Source organism: Scyliorhinus canicula, chromosome 6 (genome assembly GCF_902713615.1).
Source record: "Scyliorhinus canicula chromosome 6, sScyCan1.1, whole genome shotgun sequence".
NCBI lineage: Eukaryota > Metazoa > Chordata > Chondrichthyes > Carcharhiniformes > Scyliorhinidae > Scyliorhinus > Scyliorhinus canicula.
In genome coordinates, this window is record NC_052151.1 from 116,617,735 (window position 1) to 116,636,211 (window position 18,477).

The following is an 18,477-nucleotide window of genomic DNA, read 5'->3' on the forward strand; positions in this document are numbered from 1 at the left end:
GGACAAGGCATCTGGAACAGTGGCGAACGGGGATCAGGGGGAAGAAAGGTTTGCATTTAACAACAACGTGACAGACTCACCAGGTGTTATTGGCAGAATGATTGATTGCTAGGTTGCATAATTAGGGCACTGCCCGACAAATTGTTGCATCAAATGATGGAAGGTATTATTTTTTTCTTACCAAAGTTTTCCACATAGCCTGTCAAATGTTTCTCAGAACAAACCTCCATAAAGTTACGGTAACCTGAAAATGATCTTCATTGTCTTCGTGTTGGTTTTGTTTCTCCAGGACTGCCTCATGTTCAGGAGTGATTCCAGGGCGGCACGGTGGCGCAGTGATTAGCACTGCTGCGGGTTCTGTGTGGAGTTTGCACATTCTCCCCGTATCTGCGTGGGTCTCACCCCCACAACTCAAAGATTTGCAACACTAAAATTGCTCCTTAATTGGGAAAAAAAAGAATTGGGTACTCAAAATTTATTTTTTAAAAAGGAGTGATTCCAGGACGCTGGACACAGAATAACACATCATCTCACCCAGGGCTCGGCCACATTCTTTGATCAGGGTCGAGGTGGTTTGAATAAAATCTCGGCTGACACTCCAGTGCAGTACTGTGAGTGCTGAATGATTTTGTGATGTCTTTCAATTGAGATGTTAAACTGAGGTCCTGTCTTCTCACTCAGATGGATGTAAGAGGTCCAGGAATATTGAAGTAAAAAGGAAGAAAAAGAGGACCTGTCTTTGGAACAGGATACTGTTCATGGAAGTTAAAGTCAGACCTGGGAAGAGAAGAGCTGAAGAAGTTGCCTACAGACAAACCACACATGTCTGAATAAATCATAAGGTTTGGTGTCCTCTTCCAGTTTTTGAAGTAATAGTATGCTTTTGGGAACCGAATACCTGAGTTTGTGTAGAATTTTGGATGTCTGTTCCAATTCAACACAAATGGAGCTAATCTCAGGCCATGTGGAACTCCTGTTATGTCGGGAGAATTGTGGGAGAGCACGGAAAAGGGAGCGGGATTCTCTGATCCTGAGGCTAAGTGTTGACACCATCGTAAATGCCGTCGCGTTTCACGGCGGCGTCAACTTGGCCCCAGGAATAGCGATTCTGACCCCTACAGGGGGCCAGCACGGCACTGGAGCAACCCACGGCGCTCCAGCTGCCAATATCGGCATCAGATGGACGCCGCAAGGTCTGCGCAAGGGCAGTGCGACCGGCGCGATTGCGCGCATGCGCGGTGGTCCCTTCTCCGCGGCAGCACCAACGCAACATGGCGTAGGGCTACAGGGGCTGGTGCGGTGCAAAGGAGGCTCAAAGCCCGAGAGGCCAGCCTGCCAATCGGTAGGCCCCAATCGTGGGCCAGGCCACAGCGGAGGCCCCCCTGGGGGTTGGAGGTGCCGCCGGGTCAGACCACAAGTGGACGGCACTGGCGGGACTCGGATTTTTTATATGGCCGCATAGATCAGCCCCCGACTGGCGCTGTGCTGATGCCAATGGTGTCGGTTCTCCGCTCTAGGAGAATCGGCAGACCGACGTCTGGACGGCGTCGTGCGATTCGCGCCAGGCCTGGCGAAGCTACGGCCCAGCGTGGGCTGAGAGAATCCCACCCGCATTTGTACTGTGCGCAAATCAGTTTCCCATTCTCCCAACCTACTCCAGTTGGCATCATCAGGATCTTGCCCACGAAGGGCTAGAATATGATCACAGGCGGGATTCTCCGATAATCGGCGCGATGGCCGGGACCCAGCTCCAGAAACGGTGCGGATCACTCTGGCGCGGGCCCCCCTAAACGGTGCAAATTCTCCGACCCGGAATGGGCTAGTAGCGGTGTGACACCATTTGCGACGGCGCCACCTGCCGCAGACGCGCGGCGTCACAGCACAAAAGACGCGCTGCCCCCCCCCCCCCCCGGTGATCCGACAAGATGGCCCCCCGCTGTGCAGCCCCGAGTTTCCAGGAGCCCGACATCGAGGCGCTCTTGGACGCAGTAGAGCAGAGGAGGGAGGCCCTGTACCCCGGACATGGCTGCAGGGTTTCCCCACGCCTCAGCTGGCTCCTGTGGAGGGAGATTGCAGAGGCCGTCAGCGCTGTGGCTGCAACACCAAGGACTGGCGCACAGTGCCACAAGAAGGTGAATGGCCTCGGCAGGGCAGCCAGAGTGTGTACCCACCCCCTCGATGTGCGGCACACCCCCAGGTGCAACCAATTCTAACCCTAACCCGAATGTGCTGCGTAACTATGCCAATATAAGCACAACTGCTGGCCTCCATGTATATCCCTGCCAAACACTGTTGCCCTTTATCACTTCCGCCCCCCCGCCCGCCCCCCCACAGGAGAAGCGCGCACACAACAACAGGGAGACAGAGCGTGAGAGGACCGGAGGGGGCATAGCTGATGAGAGACTACTCACCGTTCATGAGGAGAGGGCCCTGGAACTGGCAGGCGGACCCGAGGACCGGGAGGTTGCTGATGCAGAGGTCGGGGACGCATCACCAAGTGAGACCCCCCATGGCCTGTCCCCATTCCCCCCATATCCCCCCTCCCCCATATCCCCCATATTCCCCCCTCCCCCATATCCCTCCTCCCCCATATCCCCCCCTCCCCCATATCCTCCCTCCCCTCCCCCATTTCTCCCGATCACCGCCTGTGTGTCTAACCATGCTGCTGTATTGTGTATTGCAGGACCAAACATCGAGGCACCCGTCCCCGTGGATGCTGACCGCCCGCAGGATGCCCCAGGGCGCCCACGTGACAGGAACAGGCCCGGCCCCTCCGGCATGCGACACCCGCAGGACGCCCCAGCGCGGCCATGAGACAGGGACAGGCCCGGAGCCTCCGGTATGTGACGCCCACACAACGCCCCAGGGCAGCCACGAGACAGGGACAGGCCCGGAGCAACACGGAGACGACGCTCCCGTCTCGTGCGAGTGCGGCGACGCAGGCGTGTGATGCCCAGCGACAAGGGGGGCAGCCACAGGCCCCCGTCGAAGCCGACCCAGGACACCCCTACCCAGGACAGCCCTACCCAGGACAGCCCTACCCAGGACAGCCCTACCCAGGACACCACTACTCAGGACAGCCCTACCCAGGACAGCCCTACCCAGGACACCACTACTCAGGACAGCCCTACCCAGGACACCCCTACCCAGGACACCCCTACCCAGGACAGCCCTACCCAGGACACCCCTACCCAGGACACCACTACTCAGGACAGCTCTAATCTTGGAATCTAGCATTCAATAATTCTGCCAAGAACACCTGGTGAGTCTGTCATGTTGTTCTTGAAGGGCACCGTATAAATGCACCCCCCCCCCCCCCCAACCCCGCCCCCCCATCCAGTGGGAAGTTATTGGGCATGAATTACTACTGCTTGCTAAAAGTGGGAACCAGGTGAAAGGGCAAAGGGGGTGAAACCAGCAGGGGCTGGTTTAGCACAGGACTACATCGCTGGTTTTTAAAGCAGACCAAGGCAGGCCAGCAGCACGGTTCAATTCCCGTACCAGCCTCCCTGAACAGGCACTGAAATGTGGTGACTCGGGACTTTTCACAGTAACTTAATTTGGAACCTACTTGTGACAATAATCGGAGAAAAGTCTACAAAAGATTGATGTAGTGGCACTTGCCATTTAGTTTCAGGGTGGGTGTTATTCTTGAAATCTGTGTACATTTGTGAAGCTAAGTGGGGAGTGAAAGAGTATTGTATTGCACTCAAACTTTTAATGTTTAATAAATATAATTTTCTTTCTGTTAAGAACTATTTGGGAGTCATGTGAAGCTGTTCATCCATGTTTTCTAAAATAAGTAAAAGTTACGACCTTTTGAGCCAGGGTTTGAGACTGGAATCTTCTATTCCAGTTATAACATCAACTGGTATCGTAATACGGAGAGTAGAGGATTTACCCTCAATATTATTCCTCAAACTACATCAGGAACAAAGATTATCCCTTCATCATCATGTTGCTGTTAGCAGGATCTTGCTGTGCACATTCTGGTTGCTGAATTACCTAAATGACAAAAGTACATCACTATTAAGCATTTTGGGATGTTCTGAGGTCATGGGAGATGCTACATTTCTTCAAGTTAATTTTCTTCTTTCTCTGCTTCTCCTTTTCTTTCTCACCTGTTCCCAGCAGACAATGCCACCCAATGTGAACAAAATCCTCAGGTCTGATCAGACAATGTGTTCCTGCCCACAACCTTTTCTTCAACCGGGTCCTTTAATCCCCGCAAACATTTTGAAACCAATACAGGTTTTAGCGCTCAGAGAAAATGGAAAGAAGGGTGAATCTCGTGTGATCCGAAAGGTCAATGAAAGATTCTGTCACCTGGCCTGGTGCAAGACAATTACTGCAGCAAATATCTGGCTATTACCTACACTGACAAGCCACGATTGATGAAGGTCACTGTTCAGGAGACTGTTATAAACGTTGGCTTTTACAGAGAAAGATAACGATGGACTGGTGAAGTATCTTGCATTGGAATAAACTGATAGGCAGTGACAGGGAAGATGTGACAGATGAAAGAATCAGTGGAAGAAATATAACGGGAAACCAAATTCGCTGGTCACTTCTTCACCATTGTGGAAGTCAAAATATTACCCTTTTAAAATAGCTTCAATACACAATGTTATGAATTAAAATTATGAGTGAAAAATCATGGGGAACACCCATGTGAATTTCAGATGTATGCTTTCAGTACCAGCTACAGTGAGTACTCTGCTTGTGGGAGCTGGGGGAGACAAGTAGGCCAGCCTTGACTCACTGGCAATTCAATCATGCCTCAGATTTCAATCAGGATAAAGGAAAGTTTGAACAGAATTTTCCCTCAGGACATTAAATGTGTGAGGCAGTTTGATGGGACAAATTGAACTGCAGGAGAGATGGATTGGGGAACCAAATTTTTCTCATCTCATTCTTGTGCTTTTATGTTGCTTCCTTTACAGAACATTCCCCTAACTCTAGAGAGGATTTTGACCATCCCACTTGGTTAAAATGGAACGGTTCCACCATCCACTTCATCTCCAATTTTAATATTGTTGGTTTTGACAGCCGGAAGCAGGTGGCTGACTCATACATCATGATGTCCCAGTGCCATTTTAACTGGTGCAGAGCAAAGAGGGTGTTGCAGCTGAAGCTGGTCCGTAGCTGGTGAGAAGCATGAAGGTGTTCTTCTAGTAATTGAAAACATTTCATTTATGGGGCCAATTTGAGGAGGAATGTTCCTCCAGGCCCCCTGAGAAAGTTGCCGCCTCCTCTATTCCAGATTCCTTCTGCCAGATCCTCCCAAAGCTTCTGTGCGGCAAAGGGCCATCAGAACTTAGTGTCCTCTGTCCCCATTATGTCTTCATCTGCCAGGGTACTGTGTACTCTCGTCCTATCTCTTTGTCCTCCAGCAGAGTGTTGTACACTCTCTTCCCACCCATTCTATCCAGGAATTAAAATACAACTGGCATAGAAGTTAGGTTAGTGACTTCCGGGTGCGGCTATGACTAGCTAAGTCGCACACTTGGAAGCTCCTGCGACAAAGGTGTTTTCGGGCCAACTGGAGGGCCCCAAAGGTGCAGTAAAGACGAATCCCGGTGGGGGAAGGACCCCTGAGGAGAACTAGACCGATTTTATGGTCGGTACCCGGAGTGGAGCGGCAAGAAAAACGGCAGCAGCTCCCCAAAAAAAGCGGGGGAAGAAAATCAAAATGGCGGCCGGCGGCGCACCGGAGGAATGGAAGAAATGGGCGGAGGAGCAGCAGGCCGCTCTCCTCCGTTTTTTCACGGAGCTGAAAGTGGAGCTCTTAGAGTCCATGAACGCGACGACCACCAGGTTGGTGGGAGCCCAGGCGACCCAAGAGGCGTCGATCAGAGAGCTGCAGCAGGAGATGACCGCGAGGGAGGAGGAGGCCACAGTCATCGGGGCAAAGGTGGAGGTGCACGAGGCACTCCACATGAAGTGGCAGAGCCGCTTCAAGGAGCTGGACACTCGGATGAGGAGGAAAAATTTGAGGATCCTGGGCCTGGAAGAAGGCCTGGAGGGGTCGGATCTCCCGAGATATGTGGCGGAGATGTTGAGCTCCCTGATGGGGGAAGGGGCCGGTCCGGCGCCCCTGGAACTGGAAGAGGCATACCGGGTCATGGCCAGGAGGCCTAGGGCAAACGAGCCCCCGAGGGCGGTGCTGGTGCGGTTCCAGCGGCTAAGTGATCGAGAGAAAGTCCTGAGGTGGGCAAAAAGGGAAAAAAGCAGCAAGTGGCAGAACTCGACGGTAAGGGTGTACCAGGACTGGAGTGCGGAGGTGGCAAAGCGGCGGGCCCGGTTCAACCGGACAAAGGCGGTGCTACACGCGAAAAAGATCAAATTTGGAATGCTGCAGCCGGCGCGCTTGTGGGTCACCTACAAGGACCAACATCATTATTTCGAGTCCCCAGAGGAGGCCTGGACCTTTGTACAAGAGGAAAAGTTGGACACGAACTAAAACCTGGGAGCACCGGCGGTCGTAGCCGCCTGGGGACTCTTGATTGAGCAAGTGGCCCTTTTCTTTTTCAGGCCAGGTCGGAACTGGGTAACAGTTTCGTGGATTGTTTGGGGTGTTTTTTCTCGAACGTTTGACTTTTCTGAATATCTTGAAGGTTTCGAGTTGTTGGGTGTTTCTGTATATTTGAACTGTTGAAATCTCTATTGTGGGTCGTTGGCTTCTTATGGGGTGTTTCTTCCCGTTTCCAATTTCCCTTAGTTATTTACCCCTTTTACCCTTTTCCTCTGGGTGCTTGTTTTTTGTTCTTTCTTTCTTTTCTGGTTATGGTTATCTGTGGTTATTTATACTGTTTGATGGAGGGTGATGGTTGAGCACACTGTTAGTTGATAGCTAGTTAATTATTTTGTTATTTAAGTATGTAGTTAAGTATTTATGTATTTATTTGCCATTGGGTATTCATATCGTTAAGTTGGGGAGACGGGACGGGGGGGAGTGGGCTGATTATGCGGGTCTTTCTCTGGGGTTTTAAGGGGATCTTTCACGGGCGCAGATGGGGTGAACCGGGAGGAGTCGGAATGTGGCAGGAGCAGCCGGGTCAGCGGAGACCAGCTGACTCTCGGGAGTACGATGTTGGGTACATCGCGGCTAGGAGGGGTCCTAGCCAGGGGGGGGGGGGGGGGGGGGGGGAAGGGGGGGGGGGTTAGGGGGGGACACCGGGTTGCTGCTGGAAAGACCAGGGACGAGAAGGGGAGAGCCGGGGGGGGGGGGGGGGGGGGGGGGGGCCATCGCTATGGGAAGCGGGTCAGAAAAGGAGGGATGACCCGGGGCGAGCAAGGGACAAGACATGGCTAATCGACAGGGAGTAGGGACGGGTCGCTCAGCGATCCGATTGATCACGTGGAACGTAAGGGGGCTGAATGGGCCGGTTAAAAGATCAAGGGTCTTCTCACACCTGAAGGGACTGAAGGCTGATGTAGCAATGCTGCAGGAGACTCATTTGAGGGTAGCAGATCAGGTCCGCCTGAGAAGGGGGTGGGTGGGACAGGTGTTCCACTCAGGCTTGGATATCAAGAACCGGGGGCTGGCGATTTTGGTGGGAAAGAGGGTGTCGTTTGTGGCGGCAGAGGTGGTGGCAGATAAGGAGGGCAGGTATGTGATGGTGAGGGGTAGGTTGCAGGGAGAGAATGTGGTGCTGGTAAATATGTATGCCCCGAACTGGGATGACGCGGGTTTTATGAGGCGCCTGCTGGGCCTCATCCCGGGACTGGAGGCAGGGGGCCTGATCATGGGAGGGGACTTTAATACGGTGTTAGACCCTGGGCTGGATAGATCGAGTTCCAGGACGAATAGGAGGCCGGCAGCGGCAGAGGTGTTAAGGGGGTTCATGGAGCAGATGGGAGGGGTAGACCCATGGAGATTTGGTAGGCCTAGGGCGAGGGAGTATTCTTTTTTCTCCCACGTCCACAGAGTGTACTCTAGGATAGATTTTTTCGTATTGAACAGGGGGCTGATACCGAGAGTGCAGGACACGGAGTACTCGGCCATTGCGATATCGGACCATGCACCACATTGGGTGGACGTGGAAATGGGGGAGGCGCGGGATCAACGCCCGTTGTGGCGCCTGGATGTAGGGCTGTTGGCGGACGAAGAGGTGTGCAGAAGGGTGAGAACGGGCATTGAGAACTATCTGGGTACGAATGACACAGGTGAGGTGCAGGTGGGGACGGTCTGGGAGGCCTTGAAAGCAGTGATTAGAGGAGAGCTGATCTCCATAAGGGCACACAGAGAGAGGAAGGAGAGGCAGGAAAGGGAGAGGCTGGTGGGGGAGCTCCTAGAAGTAGATAGGAAATATGCGGCGGCACCAGAGGAGGGGCTATTAAGGGAGCGGCGTAGCTTGCAGGCCAGGTTCGACCTACTGACCACTAGGAAGGCGGAAACGCAGTGGAGAAGGGCGCAGGGTGCGGCGTATGAGTACGGGGAAAAGGCGAGCAGGATGCTGGCACACCAGCTTCGTAAGCGAGATGCAGCCAGAGAGATTGGGGGAGTGAGAGAGAGGGGTGGGGACGTAGTGCAGAAGGGGCAAGAGGTGAATAGGGTCTTTAGGGACTTCTATAGGGAATTGTATAGGTCTGAACCGCCGAAGAGGAGAGGGGGAATGAAGAACTTTCTCGACAAATTGAGGTTCCCAAAGGTACAGGAGGAGCTGGTAGAAGGGTTGGGGGCGCCGATAGAGCTGCAGGAGCTAATTAAAGGGATAGGCCAGATGCAGGCGGGGAAGGCGCCGGGGCCGGATGGGTTCCCGGTGGAGTTTTACAGGAAATTTGTGGACTTGGTGGGTCCAGTGCTGGTGAGAGCCTTTAATGAGGCGCGCGAGGGGGGGGTTCTGCCTCCAACAATGTCGCAGGCCCTGATCTCCTTGATTTTGAAGCGGGACAAGGACCCGGTCCAGTGCGGGTCCTACAGGCCCATCTCCCTCCTAAATGTTGACGCCAAGCTGTTAGCAAAGGTCCTGGCAACCAGGATAGAGGACTGTGTGCCAGGGGTAATCCATGAAGACCAGACGGGGTTCGTGAAGGGACGCCAACTTAACACAAATGTCCGGAGATTGTTAAACGTGATCATGATGCCAGCAGTGGAGGGGGAGGCGGAGATAGTGGTAGCGCTGGACGCGGAGAAGGCATTTGACAGGGTGGAGTGGGAATACTTGTGGGAGACGTTGGAAAGGTTTGGGTTTGGGGAGGGATTTATCAAGTGGGTAAAACTGCTCTATTCAGCTCCGATGGCGAGTGTGGTAACAAACGGGAGGAGGTCAGAATATTTTGGGCTCCATCGAGGTACTAGGCAGGGATGTCCCCTATCCCCCTTACTCTTTGCATTAGCGATTGAGCCGTTGGCGATGGCACTGAGGGGTTCAGGGGGGTGGAGAGGACTGACAAGGGGAGGGGAGGAACATCGGGTCTCGCTCTATGCGGATGATTTGTTGTTGTATGTGGCAGACCCGGAGGGGGGAATGCCGGAGGTAATGGGGATACTAGCGGAGTTCGGGGACTTTTCGGGGTTATAAATTAAATCTGGGGAAAAGTGAGGTCTTTGTAATACACCCGGGAGACCAGGGGGAGGGAATTGGGAGGCTCCCCTTCAAAAGAGCAGTTGAAAGTTTTAGGTACTTGGGGGTGCAGGTGGCAAAGAACTGGGGGACCCTCCACAAGTTGAACTTTTCTAGACTGGTGGAACAGATGGAGGAGGAGTTTAAGAGGTGGGACATGGTGCCGCTGTCGCTGGCAGGGAGGGTGCAGTCAGTTAAAATGACGGTCCTCCCGAGGTTCTTGTTTTTGTTCCAGTGTCTGCCCATCTTCCTCCCCAGGGCCTTTTTCAAGAAGGTAACGAGTAGTATTATGGGGTATGTGTGGGCACATGGCACCCCTAGAGTTAGAAAGGTCTTTTTGGAGCGGAGTAGGGATAGTGGAGGGCTGGCGTTACCCAACCTTTCAGGATATTACTGGGCGGCAAATACATCGATGGTACGAAAGTGGATGATGGAAGGGGAGAGGGCAGCCTGGAAGCGCATGGAGAGGGCGTCCTGCGGCAACATAAGCTTAGGGGCACTGGTAACGGCACCATGGCCGCTCCCTCCCACGAGGTATACCACGAGCCCGGTGGTGGCGGCCACCCTCAAGATCTGGGGGCAGTGGAGGCGACACAGGGGGGAAGTGGGAGGTCTGATAGGGGCACCATTAAGAGGGAACCACAGCACCGGGAAATACAGGAGGGGGATTCCAGAGCTGGCAGAGGGCGGGTATTAGACAACTGAGGGACTTGTTTATAGAGGGGAGGTTTGCGAGCTTGGGAGAGCTGGAGGAGAAATTTGGGCTCCCCCCGGGGAACACGTTCAGGTACCTCCAAGTGAAGGCATTTGCCAGACGACAGGTAGAGGGGTTCTCCGCGCTTCCCGACAGGGGGGCGAGTGATAGGGTGCTATCAGGGGTCTGGGTCGGGGAGGGGAAGATCTCGGACATCTATAAGATTATGCAGGAGGTGGAGGAGGTACCAGTAGTGGAGCTGAAAGATAAGTGGGAGTTAGAGCTGGGGGAACAGATAGAGGATGGGACATGGGCAGACGCCCTGGAGAGGGTCAACTCGTCGTCGTCATGTGCGAGACTAAGTCTCATTCAATTTAAGGTACTGCATAGAGCCCACATGACGGGGACAAGGATGAGTCGGTTTTTCGGGGGTGAAGACAGGTGTATTAGATGTTCGGGAAGCCCTGCGAATCATGCACATATGTTTTGGGCATGTCCGGCACTGGAGGAGTTCTGGAAGGGGGTGGCAGGGACGGTGTCGAGAGTGGTGGGGTCCAGGGTCAAGCCAGGATGGGGACTTGCGATCTTCGGGGTTGGGGTGGAGCCGGGGGTACAGGAGGCGAGGGAGGCTGGAATATTAGCCTTTGCGTCCTTGGTGGCTCGGAGGAGGATCTTGATTCAGTGGAGGGACGAAAGGCCTCCAAGTGTTAACACCTGGTTAAACGACATGGCAAACTTCATCCAATTGGAAAGGATCAAATTCGCCCTGAGAGGGTCGGTGCAGGGGTTTCTCAGGCGATGGCAACCCTTCCTGGACCTCTTAGATCAGAGATAGAAACTGAGGTCGTGACAGCAGCAACCCGGGAGGGGAGGGGAGGGTGGGAGGGAGGGGGGGGGGAGGGGGGGGGGGAGGGGGGACAACAACGAAGGAAGTACGGTAGCGGTGGTGGCACGGGCAAGGCCTGCCCGAGGACACTGCCAGAAATGATAAGTTGGTCTGACTGTCGGTTCGCCGGCGGGGGGGGGGGGGGGAATGGGGGGGACGCGCGAGTAGGGGGTGGGGGGGACTTTTTGTTAAGTAGGGGGGTTTGACTTTGTTTTGATATAATTTAAATTTAAATGTAGGGGGGGTTAAAATGTTTGTATTTTGAAAAATTTCTTCAATAAAAATTATTTAAAAAAAAAGAAGTTAGGTTAGTGAGTAGATGTTGCACTGATGCTGCGCAGAGTGACACCAGCCGTATGAGTGCCCTCACCCTACCACTTCCACACTCCACCCCCGAACATTGCACCAACCTCCCCACACCACAACTGACCATCTGCCCGCCTGCAGGGCATCATGCTGCCCACCCAAGGGACACGGCCACAGTTAACCCAACAGGAGGGGCGGCCATGGAGTGTACTGCTGGCATGGGTAGGGCCAGCCACCGATATCCCTGCTGGCAGGGATGGGTGCCAGGGCCAGAGACCACCAGGATGGGCGTGGGGATTGGGGAGGAAGGGGGACATGAGGGTTATTGGCTGCAGTTCAGGCCAGGGACACCAGTGAACCTGGTTGGGCACGGGGTACGCACCATGCCAGCATACTTGCCTTTCACCCCCTGCAGACAATTCAACCAGGAATGGTGAACTTCATCCTAGCCACCGCAGCCCTGGGGGATGCACTGAGGCTGTATGAGCAGAAGCTGCTCGAGGGGGGCCCTGCAGCGGCAGAACCTGCCCCAGAGGAAGAGGAGCCAGCCGGTGGGGATGGAGAGTTGGCCGCCCAATAGGCCAAGGGGCACTGTACATGCATCCGCCATTGTGGTGGGCTCCATGGCTCCCGTGTTGCTTTTGGAGTGGGGCAACATCTCGGATGGGTGCACTGGGATGGCCAACACCTGGTGGCAAAAGGGCTGCACTAGACCATGCCCATCTTGTTGATGGGTCAGCTGGGGTCTGTGGGCGCCTGGGGGGCGGGTTTCTGGTGGGAGGTGAGGGATGATGGGGAAGACCATACAACCGTTTGCCGCTCTGTACATCTACGGGACATGGTCGGCAATCAGTGGGGTGTGAGCCAGATGGTTTCCATGGCAATGGCACTCCGAGTCGGTCCCAGGGGAACACCCCAACCCCATTCTCAATTCGAACATCGTTGGACGGAGAATCCTGCCTCACATTTCCGCATTTTACATAGCCTTCACCGCGGTGTCAGGGCATGAGTCTCATGCCAACAAAGTGTGGCAACGTAATTTTAATTTTTATGAATACGTCTGAATGTAACTACCCTGAACACACCCACCACATGACTTCATCTCACTGAATATTCAAGCCTCGCTGACGTGATGTCATGTCAAGATTCAGTCAAGTGGAGCCCCCTGGAGTGCACAAGGAAATATAGCCACTGCAGGCAGAGGGACATGCAGGTCCAGTGGGAAGTGCCAGGGGCAGGCCCTCTGGGGAGCCTCATGGTTTCCAATTACGTGTGATGGGAGTGATAATGTTGAACCATTAAGGAGGGAACTTGCAGGTACGGGGAGAGTGGGCAGCGAGGGGGGGAGTATAAAGCCAGAATTACACAATGTATAGGGGGTCAGGGGGGAGAGCCACAATGATTGCATGAGGGGTTAGAAGGGTGGCGGGGACTCTGGCGATGCCTCTGTGGTGGTGGTGGTGGGGGGGGTTGGAGGGTGGACGTGGGAGTTAATCTTCAGTTCTGATTGGGATGTCCTTTAAAGATGGAGCCACGATCTCTGTGGAGCCAGCCTCACTGGCTCTTTCAGGCCCTTCCCTGCCAGACTGACGGCGCAAACCTAGCCCGCCGATCATTTTTACTCAGAAAGAGAGGCTCATGATCTGGACTGAAAACTGAGTCTTTCCATGCCTTATCTGATTCTGTCCCTTTTAACTTTGTTCGTCTGTTTGCTTATTTTGATGTAATTAAATTGTAAGTCAAATTGTCAGTCACTCTCTAGATTGAGTTTTCCCAATCTATTTAGTGAACAACTCTCAGTAAATGGCATTATGGACATCAAACTACTCTTTGAGCAGTGTGGCAAGACATCTATTCACTATGAAGCTCCATGTCGCAATAAATAATTCATAGGGATGACAGTTGATGCAGCAAAATAAAAAGATTGTCATTAATCTATTGAACTGTTTGCAGAGCGTATTTATTTTTGGTTTAATTTATTGAACAGCAGCTGGCAGGAGGAACTCTGAGGTTTCATGTGATAGTTAGGAACCTAAATATTAAGGTAGATTACTGGAGGGGTTGTAAGATGTCGGCACAATTGCTAAACAGGCATGAGGACAACATAGAGATAGGGTGGAATTTTCCCAAACAATGGCAAAGTGTCCGGTTCAGTCAGAAAACCAGCATTTTCTCCCCAAAGAAACAGGCAGGTTTCTTGTTGAGATCATCCCACACTTTGCCATCTTCCAGAAGGGGTTGTGTTTTACGCTGTCAATCTGAGGGACGAGGCCTAAACGTGCTGGCAAGCCTAGCTGGACAGACATTGGGGGGGGTCTTTATTAAAGGACACCTGAAACACAAAGTGAAATTAAAGACCCCCGCCATGGATGTCAAAATCCTCCCATCCCCACTTCGATGGCATGTCGTACCCCTCACCCCCAGAATATCGATCACTGGCATGGATCTCCCCACCCGAATATAGCTTGCTGACATCAGGGTATTGGCTGGCTCTGTATGTCCCACTTTTTCATGCCCTTCCCCCTTCAGGCCCCACCTCTGGCACTGCCAGGTTGGCATTCTCAGGGTGTAGTGCTAGAGCCCAGACCACCCAGGGGCTACAATGACCTCCAAGCTTCCATTTTTGGAGACCAGCATTGATTCCCTCCGGCGCCATGTTACACCGGTCGGTGGAAAAACCGCATGTTCCCAGAAGATTGGACCTTGAGCTGATTTTGAATATTAAAATATATTCAAAGGCTTGGTAAGCAGATTCAGGCCCTCGTGGGCAATAACCTGATTTACGTCTTCTGGGAGAGCCCGGGAACATGGCGAACACTTATCATCTTTCAGGCCTCTCCCGGAATTTTCCAGCCATTGCGGGATTTGCGCCGTGCGCAATGTGGCTGGAAAATCGCTTTGGTGGAGCTGAATGCCATCAGCGTACATGTGGAAGCTGACTACCTTTAATTATGTTATTGAGAGCCGGTTGACAGATGAGGAAGAGGAAAGCATCAAGGCTCCTTGAGGGACTTCAGTGATGAATGCAGACTAAGATTCAATTAGGTGATTTTGGATGAGAAGGACATAGAGATGGTGGGGGGGGGGGGGGGGGGGTGCAGCAACGACTTGGACTTCAACAGCAGAGAGCACTCACTGTTAACTTTGGAGAAAGCCGCCCACAATAATAATCTCTGTGCTGTGGCTTACCCCTTCCCTAATGACAGTTTAGATCTGGCACCAGGGTCAAAGGGATGTCTTAACAGCAGTGAGGTCAGCAAGCAGGGAAACAGCCAATCAAATTGAAATATTCATAGATGCAATACAGAAAAGCGAAAAGCACTTAAAAACCTTCACTTATAATTTAAAACTTCAGATAGTGAAATGACCATATGATTCGATTAGGACAGAAGCTAAAATAGATTGATTTTAAAAGAAAGAAAAATACTTAAGAAAAAATAAGTAGAATTTTTGATGTATTTGGAGAAATTTGACATTCCACGTGGTGGTATAAATATGAGCACTGCCATTGGTGCAGAACACTGGCTTCCCATTGGCTCTGGCTGGTCATGTGCCTCGCATCCGATTGGTTGGGACTAGTCATGTGACTGCTCTCCAATTGGTCGAGAGGCAAGTAGGCCCCGCCTCCGAGGTGGGGTATAAGTACCCAGAGTTCCCGGCGGTCGGCCATTCTCTGTAGTCGACCACCGGGCTAACAACTAGCTGATTAAAGCCACAGTTCGGATCCTAAATGTGTCTTGAGTCGAATTGATGGTACATCATTCCATAAATATAAAATTAGCTTTTTCAAGGCCAAAGTGTGTTTCGAAGTAAGTATGACTATTAAAAACGCAGTTACACCCCATTCAAGGAAGTGTAACCTCTTCAGGGTTTTTACACTGAGACTAACAGTGGAAGAGTGGACGTTCTCAGCATTGCATAGATTTCTCATTGACTGCAATTTTGGGGTTCCTCAACACTGCATTAGTTGGAGATGTACAGAATCACCGACAGCAACTTCGGGATCTCCACGTTAATCTGTGCACCTGTGAGGTCTCCGCTGTCAGTTTCAATGAAGTACTGACAGCAAGTGCTGTCAGTTTCACTGTTAGGCTAGCTTCACTATCATTACCACAGCTATATCCAGGGCATTATGTTTGCTGAAACATTAAAGGTTACAATTTTGCCTGGTGAAAGAGTACATGTGCTGTTTCAGTTTGTGTGGCGATGATAACTGAAGGTTCATTGCTTTCTGATGTGATGCCTGCATCACGTTGCCCAGGGTGATGAAATGCTCCAAACAGACACTAAGATCACTGTCATTCAACTGTTCACCTGTTAGATATTGTTCAGTGCTGCAAAACCCATTTGTCCATTACACACAATAAACAGTGAGTGTGCAGAAAGTCTTTGAATGCCTCGTTAATGCTTGTCTGTGTGAATTGTCCAAATGGATCCAGGCAGCTTTGGCTGTTTCTAGAATTTGAGAAATAAAGTACCCATAGCAACGGTGTCAGCATTCATGAGAAATGCCTCTTTGCTGTGACGATGGATTGACTTATTGCAATTGTCACTGTCGTTGCTGCAGATACCGCTCAGCGATCAAGGTCAGACTGCAGTGCAGCTAGAGAAAAATCATCACAATCTGCCTGAAAATCCCCTACAACCCACCCTCCACAAAACCCCAACAACACATGTTGTCCTCCTTGGCCAGGGGCCTTGCACACACATGTCACCAGCTACAAACTCCCCCATAAAACATGTCACCCAGCGTCTCACTATGTCCTTTCTGAGTCCCTCAGAATAAAGCGGATCATAATGGTCAGGAGCACCAGAAGGCGAGAGGCGGCATTGCAGATATTTGGGTCCACACCCTCTCAGAGGAAAAGGCCCTGCAATTCACGGGGAAGGCCAAGGAGAGGGCAGTGGCTGTAATGGAGTTGGCATGCATCAAACAAGTGAGAGCTCGATGCAATGGAGATGTCTCGATAGCAAGTGAGTCACCCCTCTCCAACAGACCAGTCCTTCGCAAGATCTCATCTTATGTCTGTGGTCTTGCAGGATCACCAACAGATGAGGCCGGACTGTCCAGGGTCACCGCCCCACATCCAGACTCTCAGAGCACCACAGAGCATCACTCTGGGCAAGATTCCGATGTCTCACCACTACCTTCATCAGCACCATCCACTATCGCAGAGCTATCACGTCGTTAGTGATCAGGCTCCTGGGTCACCCTCTAGTGAGCACCACACACATGCTACAGCCCATCAGGTGGAGGCAGGGAACCCCCTAAGGAACAGGTGATCGGAAGGCTGCCCGATCCCAGGGAACAGCCTTCACCCAGGAAGATTTTGCGCTCATGAAAAAGATGATCCCATCACTGTTGCAGATGCAGAAGCAGAGCCAGAATCTACAGGAAGTTGTCAGAAACTTTCCAGCACCTGCAAGTCCAGTTGGAGGAGTACAGCCGCCTTCAGCTGCACAAGATAGTGCCGACAGTGCGTAACACCCAGGCCAATACTGAAAGGGTAGCTTCCATGGCAGAAGGATTGGGGCAAAACCTCAGGGCCATGGGTCAAGATATCCAAGGCTTGCGGAACACTGTGCAGTCCATGGTTGAGAGGCAGGATAGGAGAGCCCAGTCACAGGTGGACATGTCCAAGGGGCATATGGACATTGCTGCAACCATCCAGAGCTTGGCCCATTCACAAAGGGTCATGGCTGAGGGCAACAAGCGCATTCGCAGGGCACTGACTGACTTTTGCCAGTCACAAACATGTCACAGTCCCAGAGGGACATGACCGAGGCAGTGAGGGACATGGCTCACTTGCTGAAGGACATGCCCCAGTCTCAGTACACCATCGCTGAGGGCATTAAGGCCATGGTTCAGACGAAGGCCTCCAGAGCTGACAGTGTATGGTGATGGTGGCCCCTCTGCAGCTCACTCCGGCCTCCCCTCCGTCCCATGGAGTATCCCTGATGGTGACCGGGAACAGATGCCCTCTTCCAAATCCCCGTGGCATCAGGTGCGCCACCATCTGGTGAGCCCGAGTCTTTGGCGGCACATGTGACCGACGGGGGACTGGAGCGTCAGAATGGGGTTGGTAAATAACACCGATCCTGTTTTTCGGCCAACGCTCAATTACCCGTTGGATTGGTATCGGACAATAGAGGATCCACCCCAGGTTTGAGAGTTTGTGCAGGAAGTTGAAAGCCTGCTCAAAAGTTTGGAACATTCTGAAAGGTAAATGTAAAGTGTTTTCACACCTTCACTTTGTCGAGCCAGAGTGGCACCTCAGTGACAACAGCTCATGACCCCCATCACCACCACACAACCTCACTGCCACAACGAGAGACAGGCTGCAGCTAAGAATGGCATGGAACAGACTATTGGCATTCTGGTACAGTGGGCCAGGTTTACAAAACAACGTCGGGAACCAGACAACTGGGTGAATTCCAGGTCCCAACCCCTTGCCTCAACTCCATCACCACCTCATTTCCAGCCTGTCCCCTGCCAATTCTCCACTGCTTTGTACCACCTTGTCATGCAAGGCAAAGGGAGCCGTATTGGTGAGTGTTTTGCAATGCGTTTGTGTGATGTGCCTGAAATAGTGAATTTGCTGGAAATATGTAGAAGCTGCGAGATGTAGATGTGAGACGTGGAGCAGTGATATGTATGTGACAGTGAGGTAGACATGCGTCCTGACTGCTGATGGGCAAGAGGTGGCTTGGATTCTGATTTCTTCCTGCTCAATAAGACTCTCCCATTTATTTCCAGCATGCGGGTAGCACAGTGGTTAGCACTGTTGATTCACAGCGCCAGGGTCCCAGATTTGATTCCCGGCTTGGGTCACTGTCTGTGCGGAGTCTGCACATTCTCGTCGTGCCTTCGTGGATTTCCTCCAGGTGCTCCAGTTTCCTCCCACAAGTCCCGAAAGACATGCTGTTGGGTGAATTGGACATTCTGAATTCTCCCTCAGTGTACCCGAGCAGGCGCGAGAGTGTGACAACTGGATGCTTTTCACAGTAACTTCATTGCAGTG

The 18,477-nt window shown here is 52.4% G+C and overlaps 1 protein-coding gene across 3 annotated transcripts in view; it reads left to right on the forward strand.

Moving 5' to 3' along the window:
* Positions 1-502: 502 nt before the first annotated feature.
* The window catches only part of gckr (glucokinase (hexokinase 4) regulator), a 134,985-nt gene continuing 117,010 nt past the window's right edge, over positions 503-18,477 (forward strand). Inside the window, exons 1-2 of one of the 3 annotated variants that reach the window (XM_038799950.1) lie at positions 2,452-2,497; positions 2,684-2,839. In XM_038799950.1, coding sequence (XP_038655878.1) covers positions 2,471-2,497; positions 2,684-2,839 — 183 coding nt within the window. In that variant the 5' untranslated portion in view covers positions 2,452-2,470. Of the gene's footprint in view, positions 843-2,451; positions 2,498-2,683; positions 2,840-4,841; positions 5,060-18,477 lie in introns of those variants that run through there. The other 2 variants (XM_038799951.1, XM_038799952.1) reach the window with 2 other exon arrangements.